This window comes from Trichechus manatus, unplaced genomic scaffold, assembly GCF_000243295.1.
Source record: "Trichechus manatus latirostris isolate Lorelei unplaced genomic scaffold, TriManLat1.0 scaffold00151, whole genome shotgun sequence".
NCBI classification, from domain to species: domain Eukaryota; kingdom Metazoa; phylum Chordata; class Mammalia; order Sirenia; family Trichechidae; genus Trichechus; species Trichechus manatus.
In genome coordinates, this window is record NW_004444087.1 from 5,824,207 (window position 1) to 5,837,050 (window position 12,844).

Sequence of the window (12,844 nt, forward strand, 5' to 3'; positions counted from 1 at the left end):
CCAGGGATGCCCAGCCCAGCCCTGAACAGGTGGGGTGGGCCAAGGACAGGTGAAGGAGCTCATCATACCCCTGCCCTCAGGAGCCAGCTGGTCCTTGACAGGTTCCACCAGATGAAAGGGGCCAGCTTCCTTCCCACCAAAGACCCCTCAGGTTATTATGCATCACCTCCAGGGTCTTTGTCACATGGGTGTTACTCAGGTCTGATCCCCATTTGTGTTCATGGTCAACGTGTGAGCCTGTCAAACAGCCCATAAGGCAGAGACAGCTGTCACCACCACTGTGATTTCCTCCCTGAGCAAGGTTTCCCATGGTTGACTCTGTCCCCATCAGGGGAAGCGCATATTTTCCCCAAAGAGCTCGGCAGTGGTGGAGAGCGTTCGTAGCCTCCCATCATGACCATCTGGGAGTGCCTGCTGTGGGCCAGGCACCTGTTAAACCTCACACCCAATCTCCCTCTCCAGCCCTGCAAGGTTGGGGTGCCATCCCACTTCACAGGACCCGAGGCTCAAAAGTGCCTCCAAAGCCACTTGGTAGAAAGTGGCACAACTGGGACGTGAGTCTGCCTGACTCTGCAGCCCAGTTCTCCCATGATGCCACTGCTTGCCAGCTGGGAACCCAGGACTGGGTGGTAGCCAAGGACTGGTCCAGCTCTGACCCTCTGGAGTTCTGTGGGGATGCGTGGGGCAGGAGCAAGCCAGGATCCAAACAGTAGCCAAACTAGTAAAGACTGCTGGAGTGAGGAGCATGGCTGGAACAACCAGGGAAGGCTTACTGGAAGAGGTTGAGGGCATGGGATCACTGAATCTCAGGACTGGAAGGGACCCCAAAAGTCATCCTGTCCAGTCCTGTCTGGGTCATCGATTACCTCTCCAAGGTCCCCCAAAAGACCCTGCTTGTATGCTGCTGATCATGGGGAGCATATTACCGCACAAAGCCCCTCTGTCTTTGCAGCTCTCTGTTAAAAAGTTCTTTACCCTGAGCTGAAGCTTACTTTTTTCTTGGGTCTCTGCTCTGCCCCTGGGGCAGCAGGACCAGTCTGTTCCTCCACCCTGTTGCTGTTGTTAACACGCTGTTGAGTCGGTTCCAACTCATAGCGACCCTGTGTACAACTGAACGAAACACTGCCTGGTCCTGCGCCGTCCTCACAGTATTGCTGTGTTTCAGCCCATTGTTGCAGCCACTGTGTCAGTCCATCTCAGCTGAGGGTCTTCCTCCACCCTAGCACAGTGGAAACCATAGCCCTAAGTGTGTTTGCTTCTAGAACCCCAAACCCCTGAGCTTTTAGTCACTTCATTGTGATGAGAAGGCAAGTCTCACTCAGTCTTTTTTTTTTTTTTTTTTTGCTCAGGCTTCTTAACATGCTTTAATTTGCCAAGTTCCCGCTTGGACTGTGGCATCCAGAACTGAACACAGCACCGTGGGTGTTATCTGAACACTGCAGAGCAGAGCAGACTGTCACCTCCCTGATTCTGGCCCCTATGCTTTGACTCATCTGTATTTTTTGGTTACGTCTCACAGTATATTCACACTCAACCTCCTGCTGACTACTCAAATAGTTTTTATTTTTCTTTTCAGAGGGGGAAAGAAAAATCCAAAAAACCTTAACTCAAGAGCAGGAGGTAGTATTTATTTCTCTTAAACTTGTTGTTGTTAGGTGCTGTCAAGTCAGTTCCAACTCATAGCAACCCTGTAGGACAGTAGAACTGCCCCATACGGTTTCCAAGGAGCAGCTGGTGGATTTGAACTGCTGACCTTTTGGTTGGCAGCCCAGCTCTTAACCACTGGTCCACCAGGGCTCCCTCTTAATCTTGTTTAATGCAGCGTATGGCGCCAGCTGGCTGAGAGCCTTTTCAGTTCTCATTCTGAGCATGACCCTGGGTCTTTGCCTAGTCACCAATAACTCTGGTGCCCAGGGTGCGGCCGAGGACCAAGCTTGGGGCCTGCTCCTGAGGCTTCCCAGGGAAGGAGGGCATCCTCCATCAACAGTCACCCTCCATGGTGGCCCCCCTTTCTCCTGGTTTTGTGATTTGGGTGGGAAGGATGAAATACACTTAGAGGGGAAGGATTTTTGACACTCCCTAGTGGTCACAGGAGCCCTGGTGGCACTGTGGTTAAGCATTCGGCTGCTAACAAAAAGGTCAGCAGTTTGAACCCACCAGCCACTCCTTGGAAATCCTATGGGGCAGTTTTGCTCTGTCCTATAGGGTCGCTATGAGTCAGAATCAACTTGACGGCACTGGCTTTGGTTTTTTTTTGTTTTAGTGGTCACAGCTTCCCCTGTTAGCTGCCACCTGGACTTTAATCTCTTAAGACGCTGGCCCAGAATTCTGCTGGGCTCAGTCATTGGTAGAATTCTCCAGCTGCTTCCCTTGAGAGAGCACAGCATGGGTTGCCCAGCTCTGGCTCCTCTGCACCTTCGCTTTGGAGTTATAATGGCTGCTTGATGTCCGCCCTTGTTCTCTTCCCACTTGGTGCTCCCTTGCAGTCCTTGTCCCATGCTGGGCATCTTCCCCTCTTGTCCCTGCTTATAGCGCTCTTCCCAGCCTACAGGGGCACCTAGTCCGAAGCAGATCCCTTCTGGTCCTCATTGGGGTGACCCCTAAGCCCAGGTCTCCCACATTCCAGCAGCTCTAGTTCTGGGAAGCTGCCTGGTCCTTGTGATCCCCTCAGTTTTTTCTGCAGCCCAGTCCAGTGTGGGCAGTGGCCTGACTACCTGATGGGGCCCGTCCTCACCCCTTCTGTTCCTCCACAACCTGTGTAGCCTGCTGGGCTCTGCTGCACCCCCCCCCCACTGCCTCCTCTCCAGCAGGCACACCCCCCACAGACAGCAATTCCTCTAGTTGGGCAAAGAACCCCGCCATTCCCTCTGCCCTGCGTGCGTGTGTGTGTGTCTCTGCCTGAGGGCATGTGTTTTTGTATCTATATCTGTGTGTGTGTGTCTCACTCCAAAGCAGCTCAGATGTGTGCCCCTTGGGCTACCCTCCAGGCTTCCGACTCCTCTCCTCCCAAGAGATGGCACTGCCTCTGCGGTGCTTGTCACTGAGGCCAGCAGGTGTGGTGGGCCGTGGATTCCAGGCCAGGGAGTGTGGGCATTACCCCGTAGGCCATGGGGACTGGTCATTCCATTGATGTGAGCCCCGGTGAGAGCTGATGGGAGAGTGTTTAGGAGGCAAGAGCAAGGCTTGGGGGCTGGTAGCATAGATTCAGCATTAGCAGGCTCGAGGCCCTTCAGGGATATGGATATTTTTAAATCCAGAGCTTCTCTCTGTCCTATTTGGATTTCATCAGATTCTATTAAATGGCACCGTATTTTACCTGCGTGGGGGGTGGGATACGGGGTATGACCTTTAGAGTCTGGGGAAATAAAGGTGAGTTGGAATATTAATTAATGCAAAGGCTCAGGGCCTGGTCCGAGGCAGGCGTTGCTTTCCAACCCCAGGGAATGCTGGGTATCCAGACACTATTCCAAATCTCAGACCTCCCAGGACTGCTGGAGCCCTGGAGACCAAGCTCTTCTCTTCCCAGTTGCCAGGCACTCCATCACCATCCATCTGCCCTCTGCCCTGGCTGAGGTCACTCCTGGTCCCCCAAAAACCGATGCTGCAGAAGGGAGACTGAGGCCCAGTGACAGGAAGCCAAGCAGGGGAGAAGGCGGCTCTGCCCTGGCTGGGTCCCTGAGCCTCCCTTCCCCTGCTGGCCCCAGAAAACCTCCCTCATCAAGCTGGCCAACATCCGGGCAGCAGAAAAGGTGGAGGAGAAGAGCTTCGGCAGCTCACACGTCATGCAGATCATCTACACAGATGACGCGGGCCAGCCCCAGACCGCCTACCTGCAGTGCAAGGTGCTAGCTGTGGGCAGGGGCCGACTAGGGCACCACAGGGGTGGGGAACATGGGAGTCTGCCTGGGTGGGCTGGAAATGAATGAGTGTCTCCCACCCCGTCAGCCATGTTTGATACGGCAGGATGTGTGTGTGTGTGTGTGTATGTATGTATGTTCCTGTGTCTCTGTGCATGTCTGTCTTGTGTCTGTGTGTGTATGTCTTGTGTCTGTGTGTCTTCGTGTGTCTGTATTTGTGCATCTCTGTGTCTGTATGTCTTATATCTGTGTGTCTGTGTCTGAGTGCCTGGGAGGCCATGGCTCAGGTCTGATCAGGTCAAACCTTGCAGTCCATGAACGAGCTGAACCAGTGGCTGTCTGCACTGCGGAAAGTGAGCATCAACAACACTGGCCTGCTAGGCTCCTACCACCCTGGCATCTTCCGTGGAGACAAGTGGAGCTGCTGCCACCAGAAGGACAAGACAGGTGAGGGTGGGGCCTGGCCACAGCAGGCCTCAGGCTCCCTGACTGGGAGATGGGGCCATTGAGCCCCGCCTCGCTGGCCTGGCTGGGAGCCACCTGCGGGAAACTAAGCAGAAGAAAACTGGTCCCTCCAGATGCTGGGGTGGGGGAAGGGTTCCATGATCAGGTAGTTTGGGAAATGCAACAGGGTGTATGTGATGTACCATCAGTACATTGAAGGCTCTGAGAAGGCCTGCAGACTCTCAGAATCCTGTTCCTATCGCTGTTCAAGGCCACACTTCCACACTCATTTGACGACTCTTGTCCGATGAGCTTCTTGCAGAATGGTGCTCCAAGGAGCACACTTTAGGGATGCCCTGCCAGTGGGGGCTGGTGAGAGCCCCTGAGTCTGCACACTCCGTCCTGGGAGCCTGGTGCCAGAGCTGAGCTGGGCTGGGGAGGGGTCCCTGAGCCTTGGGCACTAGAGGGGTGGCAGAAAGGAGCTTTCTGGTAGAACTTTCTATACTGATGGAAAGGGGCTATACCTGTGCCGTCCAGTACACTAGCCACAAGCCACGTGTGGCTACTGAGCTCTTGAAATGTGGGTAAGTGCAACTGAGGAACTGGGTTTTTAACTTTTTATTTAATTTTAATTAAGATTTAAATAACCTCATATGGCTAGTGGCTAACCTATTGGACAGCAGAGTTCTAGAACCTTTGAGACTTGTCCCCCTTATCCCTACCTGCTTTACAAAATACCTGCTCCCCAGTCACAGCAGAGACTCAGCACTTGGAGCCCCTGTTCCCCAGGCCAGGCCCAGCCTCAGCCCTCAAAGCCCCATGGAAGCCATGGGAACTTGACCCACCTGCTCTAGCCCAACCCTGGATGTGAGGTTAAGCTGTGGGGATTGGGGCGCCACCAGGCCACAGATGCCCTTGAAAGGGAGTTCCCTTTCTGAGTGTAGAAATTCAGCCCAGCTATTGGTGCTTATCTACAGACGGGCCCCACCAGGGCCCTGCAGGGTGGCTCCTGACAAGTGGCATTGGGGCTGGCTGACCTGCCCTGCAGCCATGCGCTGCTACCACCGTAGGACACTGTTGTTGGTGAAGTGGGGTCTCACCCCAGCACTGTGGGGCAGGGTCTGCAAAATGGAGGAAACAGGCTCAGAGAGGGCAGGTGAGTTGGCCCAGGTCATAAGGCCAGTAAGATGCAAGACCAGCTCATTCCAAGATGCAGACCCCATGGCCCACTTGACCATGATCTTCCAGGCAGGTAGCCTCCCAAAAAGTTACCCAGACCTGCCAAGGTGCGTCTTGCACAACTCCCACACACTGCAATCATGTATCCCATATCCCGTGGTTCAGGAGCTGAACCCAAGATAAGCTGCCGCCCTGGAGGGGTGAGGAGCCACAGGCATGCCTGGGCCAGCCTTCCTTAGCTCTGTTCTGCTCCCAGCCCAGCCTTGCACTGGGGGGCTTGGTTCTGCCCACTTCTACAACCAGGAAGTCAGACGTGAGCTCGGACAGTGCCCATCCCTCTTCCCTGCCTGTAACCCTGCCCTCTGTCTGCCCCTAGATGTGGGTTGTGATAAGACCCGATCACGGGTGACTCTGCAGGAGTGGAATGACCCTCTTGACCATGACCTGGAGGCCCAGCTCATCTACCGGCACCTGCTGGGCATGGAGGCCACACTTCGGTGAGGAGGCCTGCGTGGATCGCATGTGGAGAGCCCATGTGCGGGGTAGGGGGGGATCTGCCCGGCAGGGCCAGACCTGGGATTCAGACTCGGCTGCTCTGCGCGGCACTGTGGTCACTTCCCTTCTAATCAGGCACAGCACTTCCCCGGCCCTTGGCAGCCACATTTGGGGAGAGGCACCCACATCTCTGCAGATCTGGGTGGGAGCAGTCCTGTGGGAGTCCAGGGCCAGGCTGCTTCGGGCCTACCAATGTCAACTTCCCGCGGTGCCTCAGGAGCACAAGACTTGGAGGGGTGGTGGGTGTCCTCCCTGCTCCTCACTGACACTTCCGGAAGTTATCTCCCCCTCCTCCCTCAGTGCCCTTTGAGCTTCTGCTGTCAGTCTAGAGGCCCCTGTTACCCTTGAGCTGCAGTCACCCACCGTACCTGGTCACCCTGTCGTCTCTACCTTCTCTGGCTCACTGACCTCCTCTCTACCCCACTCCTACTCCCTTGCTCAGTGACTTCATCCTCCACGTAGGTGGTGCGTTCACACCCTGTCTTCTCAGAGGACGCTTCCAGAGACATACTGGTCCACCCGCCTGGACCCTCACTGCCATGGCCACACCCTGGCACTTGCCATTCCTCTTCCTCCTCCTCAGCATTTGTGAGCCTCTGCTTTAATTCACTTCGTGTATTAGCTCATTTATATCTGGAGCCAGGAAGGTATATTATTGTCCCCAGTTAAGTTTGTAAGTGGCAGAGCTAAGATTCCAACCCAGACCACCTGGCTCCAGTGCCCACGGTCCTAACCACTGCGCCCTGCTGCCTTGAGAGTCTCACTGCCTCCAGAACCACTCCAGCCACTCTCCTCTCCTTCCCTCTTGCTTCCTCTGGTGCCTACCGCCAACAGATCTTCCACCCCACTGGGCTAAATTCAAGGTGTCAGCAGGGCTGGCTCCTTCTGGAGGCTGTATGGGGAGAATCCATTTCCTTTTATCAGCTTCTGGAGGCCACCTGCATTCCTAGGCTTGTAGCCCCTTCCTCCATCTTCAAAGTGAATTACCCCAATCTCTGATTGTCTTACGACATTACCTTCTTCTTCCTTTGACTTTCTTGCCTCCCTTTTATTAGGACCCTTGTGATTGCATTTAGGGCCCACCTGGATAATCCAGGCTAATCTTCCTATCACAAAAGCCTTAATCACACCTGTGAAGTCCCTTTTGCCCTAGAAGGTAACATTCACAGATTCTGGGGATTAGGATGTGAGTATCTTGGTGGGGCACTATTCAGCCTACTACACCCACCCATCCTCTGCCCCCACTTCTTCACTTTCACAGCATACATCCCAGGATCTGTCTCTGTAAGGCCTCTGTTGCATACTCCCTTAATCCCCTGCTCCCTCCCCTTCTCTCATAAGCCTCATCCCTGGGTAACCCAGCCCTCCACGCACTTCTTGCTTGCACCCAAGCAGCTCAGCCAGTCTGGAGAAGAACACAGTTGTGCCAGCAGGTTTTTTCACCCCAGATCTCAAGCAGTGCTGCCTGGTGCAGGAACATTGCTCCTGATGTGGTTGCCTCTCTTCTCCATCATCGGTTTTTTCTTTCTGTCCGAGAGCACTTCATCAGCACAGAAACCCTCTGTTGCCCATCTTAAAACATGAAACCCTCCCTTGGCCCCACACTGCCCTCAAAACACTGCTCCATGTCTCTGCTCCCTCGACTGTAGAACTTGGGAAAGACTTGTCTTTACTCTCTGTTCTTTCTCAAACCCAATCGGGACAGGTTCATTCCCCCACCAGTGACCTCCATGTTGCCAGGTCCAGTGGTCGCGTCTCAGTGCCCCTCGTTCACGCCCCATGAGCAGTAATGGACACAGTTGGCAGCCCCCTCTCTAGCCCCATCCTTTTGGCTTGCAGGACCTGCCACACTGTGTGGTTTTCTTCCTCACTCAGTGGCCGCTCCTCCTCCTCCTCCTCCTTAGTCTGCCCCATGCCTTTAAATCCCATCTATGCCCTGACGACTCTACCTCTCTCCTCCCTGAGCTCCATATGTCGAGCTGCCTACCTGGCATCTCCACTTGGATGTCCAAACATTATCTCAAACCTAACTGGAGACAGTAGGGCTCTCCATTTCCCCCACCTCCAGGCCTCTTCCCTAGTCTTCTCCTCTGGGTAAGAGGCACCACCACCCACCTGGGTGCTTGAGCTGCAGATCTAGGAATCGTCCTTGGTTCCTCTCTTTCACTCACCTTTCCCAGCCGCACATCCAACCTCTCAGCAACTCCCCTTGGCTTCACTTTCAGAATAAATCCAGATCCTACCCCTTCTTTTCTCCCCACTGCTGCTCCCCTAGTCCAAGCTCTCCCATTTATGGCCAGGACTGTGCAGGAGCCTCCTAACGGGTCTCCCTGCCTCCACTCCAGCCTCCCTAGGATCTGCTCACCACACAGTCACTAGAGAAATCTTCTAAAACATGAAGCAGATCACATCACTCCCCTGCTTAAAACATCTAATGGTTTCCCATCACACTTAAAATCCAGAGTCCTCGCCATGGCTACAGGGCCTCCCATGCCTGGTTCGTGGTTGCTCTTCCAGCCTCTTCTAGCAGTGTCCCTTTTCTTTGATGGGTCTGCTGCAGCTACCCTTGCCACCTTGCTGTTCTTGGCCTCGCCATGCTTATTCCCACTCCAGGGCCTTTGCCTGAATGCTCTTCCCCCAGGTATTCACATGGCTCTTTCTCTCATCTGATTCAGGTCTCTGTTCAAATACCACCTTGTCCGAGAGGCCTTCCTCGAGCATGCTGTGAAAGTTACACGCCCCCCATCACCTCACAGACTCCTTGCTCTCTGAAGCTGTGTTACACGTTGAATCATAAATACGTGCTGTTTTCTTGTCTTTTGCTTGTCTCTCCACTGGACTGTGAGCTCCATGAGGGCAGGACTGGTACTCACAGCTCTGACCCTGGACAGCAGTGCCTGCACAGCTCAGAAAATGCTGACTGAGCAAATGAATGGAGTGGGAAAGGGGATGCTGTGAGCTGGTTCAGAGGTCTGACAGACTCAGGAGTCCCCCTCACCAGCCTCCCTGTCACTCTGTCTCACTCTGTCCTTGTCCACAGGGAGAAGCACCGGGAGCTGAGGGGGGCCACAGAGGCAAGCACTGTGCTTGAAGGCCCTGGCCCAGGTAGGTCTCTCCCGTCTGGGACTCATGTGGTGGCCTGAGCCCCCTTTGAGGGTTCTGTGAGGGGAGGGTTAGAGGCCAGGACCTGTACCTGGGGCTCCTCAGACCCACACCCAGGGGCCCTCCCGCCTCTGGGACAGGCCCTGGCAGGTGAGGGGCCCTGCCTGCTCTGCCCTCACAGCTGTCTGCTCCCCAGCCCCTGAGGATGGACTCGCCCAGCTGTTCCAGGTGCTGGAGGACCTCAAGAAGGCCCACAGCTCCAGCCCTGCTGCCGGCCCACCCTTGGAGCACAGAAACCTCCTGGAGCTGCAGACATGAGGCCCACCGCACCCTTGCTGCCCCGCCAGGTGCTGGGAGACCCTATGCTCTCGGCCCTTCACCCCAGCCCCCTCACTAGGGTGCCAGGCTTGGGGGTCTCCTGGGTGGAGGGGGTGAGCAGGTCCAGAAGTCCAGAGTGGGCAAGGCTTTGGCCTGTTACCACCGACCTGAAGTCTCCTGGGGACTTAGGGCCCCTGCTGCTCTGTGAGGCCAGGCTGCTCCCTGCAGCCCTTGCACCCCTGCACTAGCCCAGACTCCCAAGGATCCTCCTCTCCTGCCCAGGACAGACCCAGCAGAAACACCCCTAGAAAATTGAGGCTGAGGCTCTTTGAGCCCTGGTGGGGAGGGAACACACTTCCACTCATGAGATTCAGGCTCCTGGGGCCCAGGAGACCAGCCTGGAGCCTCAGCACCCCCCTCACTCCTGGCCCCCACCCATCCATTCCCCTCATGGCCACTGCCTGTGTCCATGGGGTGGGGGGAGCACTGTGGTGCTCTCTGGCCGACAATAAACCTGCTGTGACTGCCTTGGCTCTGGGGTCTCGTGTTGGCTTCAGGGGAGAGAGTGGGCCCAGGGGGACCCCAGCAACTGCTGGTGGGGGTGAGCAAGGACTGGGGCCACCGTCATAGCCTCTGTGCAGTCCTCATCCCCTTCCTTTGCTTCCTCCTCCTCCAGAGAGGCTCATTTGTCTTCCTGCCTGTTGCTCCCACCACATCCCTGGGTCTCCTTCCTCCATCTCTACAGACCACAGAGCTGGATGAGTCTCCTCGCAGCCCCAAACAAGCCCACAGGCCCCTTCACCCAGGACACCCCTGAACTGCACAGCAGGGCTGGGTTTAGAACTCAAATCCTGAGCCGTGGCCTGGCCCTGGCAGCGGCCCCTTCCTCTCCCAGGCACACAAGCCTGCCCTCACCCGGCTCCCCGCTGTCTGACAGGCCGAGCGTTCTGCTGTTGGGGCCACAGTGACTTGGCTCTGGGAGAGAAGACCCAGAGCCCCCTCCCCAACAAGGCCTCCAGCCTCTGCCTTGGCTGCATAGTTGCCTCCTTCACCCTCTGACCCCAGACTCCAGGGGGTTCCCCCCTGGCCCCAGCCCACTCCTGCCCCCAGGGGGTTTGTCTGAAGTCTCACCACCAGAGATCCCAGGCTGGTTCTGTTAGCCAAGCGAATCCACTCCCACCTCCCAGGGCCCTGGGGGTGGAGTCCCAGCATCCCAGGAGCCTGGCTGCCTTTCCTTGGTAAGTCCCCTCTGAGGCCCCATAACTCTACCCTCTCAGAGGGCCTCCCACCAAGCCCTGCAGCCTGCCCAAGAGGGGTCCCCACCTCCATGGGACAGTGGTGACGGCCATTGGCTTGCACAGCTGAAGGGAGGTCCTAGGGTGGCTGAATGCCCAGGCTGTGGGTGGTACCACCTCCTGTGGCTGACCTGCTGGAGGTGCCACATGCTGCTGCCTTGGGCAGCCAGGCTTCTCGGGTGGGCAGGGCCTTTGTGCCTCAGCAGACCAGACAGGGCTGCGGACCTTCTCCTTCCCCCCACCCCTGCTGCCCAACCCTCGCCCAGTGCTCACCGGCCGCAAGAGTGGATACTGTGGGGAGACATCCAAGGCCTCAGACTCAGCAAGAGCAGCTGACACTCACCAAGCAGCCCTTGGGTGGGCGCTGCTCTGACCCCAAACCTGCATCCATTCACTCTTCCCCACGATCCTATCATCAGCTTCACTTCTCAGCTACCAATAAACCAAGGCAAGATGGTCATCTACCCGGGGTCCCACAGCTAGAACACATGGAGGAGTTGGGTTTTGAACTCGGCATCTAGCTAAGAGTTAGGATAGGCTGTTTAAAAATCACATTCCAATTGTGAAGAGGAAGGGGGACCCTTAAATTAGAAGAGATTTAAGAGATGTAGCAACCACATGTAATGAAAACAAAATGTTGAGAAACGACACTTTTATGAGACGGAAATTTGGACACTGGCTGACTATATGATGATATTAAGGAATTGTTAATTTGTTGAGGTGTGATAAGATACTGTGGTTATGTGGTTTTTTTTTTTTTAACCTTATCTTTTAGAACCACCACCCGTCTGCCAGTTTGTCATACTGTGGTGGCTTGCCTGTTGCTATGATGCTGGAAGGTATGCCATTGGTATTTCAAATACCAGCAGGGTCATCCATAGTGGACAGGTTTCAACAGAGCTTCCAGACTAAGACTAGGAAGAAGGAACTGGTGATCTATTGAGAATTAGCCAGTGAAAACTCTGTGGGTCATAACAGAATATTGTCCAATGTACTGCTGGAAGATGAGCCCCCTAGGTTGGAAGGCACTCAAAATACACAGTGGCCGCAGCAGTGGACTTGCGCATACCAACGATCAGGGAGAAGGCACAGGACTGGGCAACGTTTTTGTTCTGTTGTTCGTGGGGTCGCCATGATGCACAGCCAACTCCATGGCAACTAACAACAACAACATCTTTTACTGAAATATTCATGGATAAATGATGGGACGCTGAGATTTAACCTCAAAATAATCTAGAAAGGCAGGGGGTGGGAAGTGGGTGGGAAGGGGTTGGGAACCGGCCATGAGTTGAAAATTATTGGAGTGGGTGATGGGTACATGGGGGCTTATTATACTATACAATCTACCTTCGTGTATCTTTGACATTTTCCTAATAACAAAGTTTTAAAAGTGCACGTGCCCAGGTACTACCAAAGACCTATCGACTGCAAACCTCCAGCAAGTGAGGTCCAGGGTCCACATTGCAAGGAACTTCCCAGGCACCTCTGCACTATGAACCTGGACAGCCCAGTCCTGAGGGGGTTCAGGCCCTGCTGGCTTACACACATTCACACCCTGGGCCAAAGCAAAGCTCCCATTGGCCTTCACATCACTGCCCTCATGCCCATCTCTAGGTACACGGTAAACTGCAACATAATTAATAAGACAGCGTATCTCAGAGCCTGGCCCACGAATCCTAGGCCTAAGACAGCCTCCGGGGGCCCAGGTTACAGGCAGGAGCCCTGAATTGGCTGACCAACCAGGCTCTGGGACAGGGCCAGTGGGGTAGACTCCATTCTGGGTTCTTCCAGGGATGACACAGAAAGGCAAAGGGGACATGAAGGAACAAAGAGCTGCCCCCTTCCCTCTACTCCGTGGCTTTTGGGGCCATGTCCACCTTTTTGCCTGGCCACAGCCCCCCATCCCCATCCCAAGCAGCCCACCAAAGCTTAGCACCTTGATACTACCATCCTATGGGCATCCCGAGCCTTTTTGCAGGACAGGACTTCTCCCTACCCCCAGGAGTAGCTGAGTCTGCTACCTGCCCCTCACCGTCTCCAACACCTGATTCTCTGGCTACTTCCTTAGGGTCTCACAAAAATTTTCATGCCTTT

General features: G+C 55.1%; 1 protein-coding gene across 2 annotated transcripts in view; it reads left to right on the forward strand.

Annotated features, from left to right (window-relative positions):
• Nucleotides 1-9,455, forward strand: part of RASA4B (RAS p21 protein activator 4B) — a 29,258-nt gene extending 19,803 nt beyond the window's left edge. The window contains exons 17-21 of one of the 2 annotated variants that reach the window (XM_004385945.2): nucleotides 3,705-3,842; nucleotides 4,169-4,304; nucleotides 5,857-5,977; nucleotides 9,076-9,140; nucleotides 9,334-9,455. In XM_004385945.2, coding sequence (XP_004386002.1) covers nucleotides 3,705-3,842; nucleotides 4,169-4,304; nucleotides 5,857-5,977; nucleotides 9,076-9,140; nucleotides 9,334-9,455 — 582 coding nt within the window. The remainder of the gene's footprint in view (nucleotides 1-3,704; nucleotides 3,843-4,168; nucleotides 4,305-5,856; nucleotides 5,978-9,075; nucleotides 9,141-9,333) is intronic. The other variant, XM_004385946.2, reaches the window with a different exon arrangement.
• The last annotated feature ends 3,389 nt before the right edge of the window (nucleotides 9,456-12,844 follow it).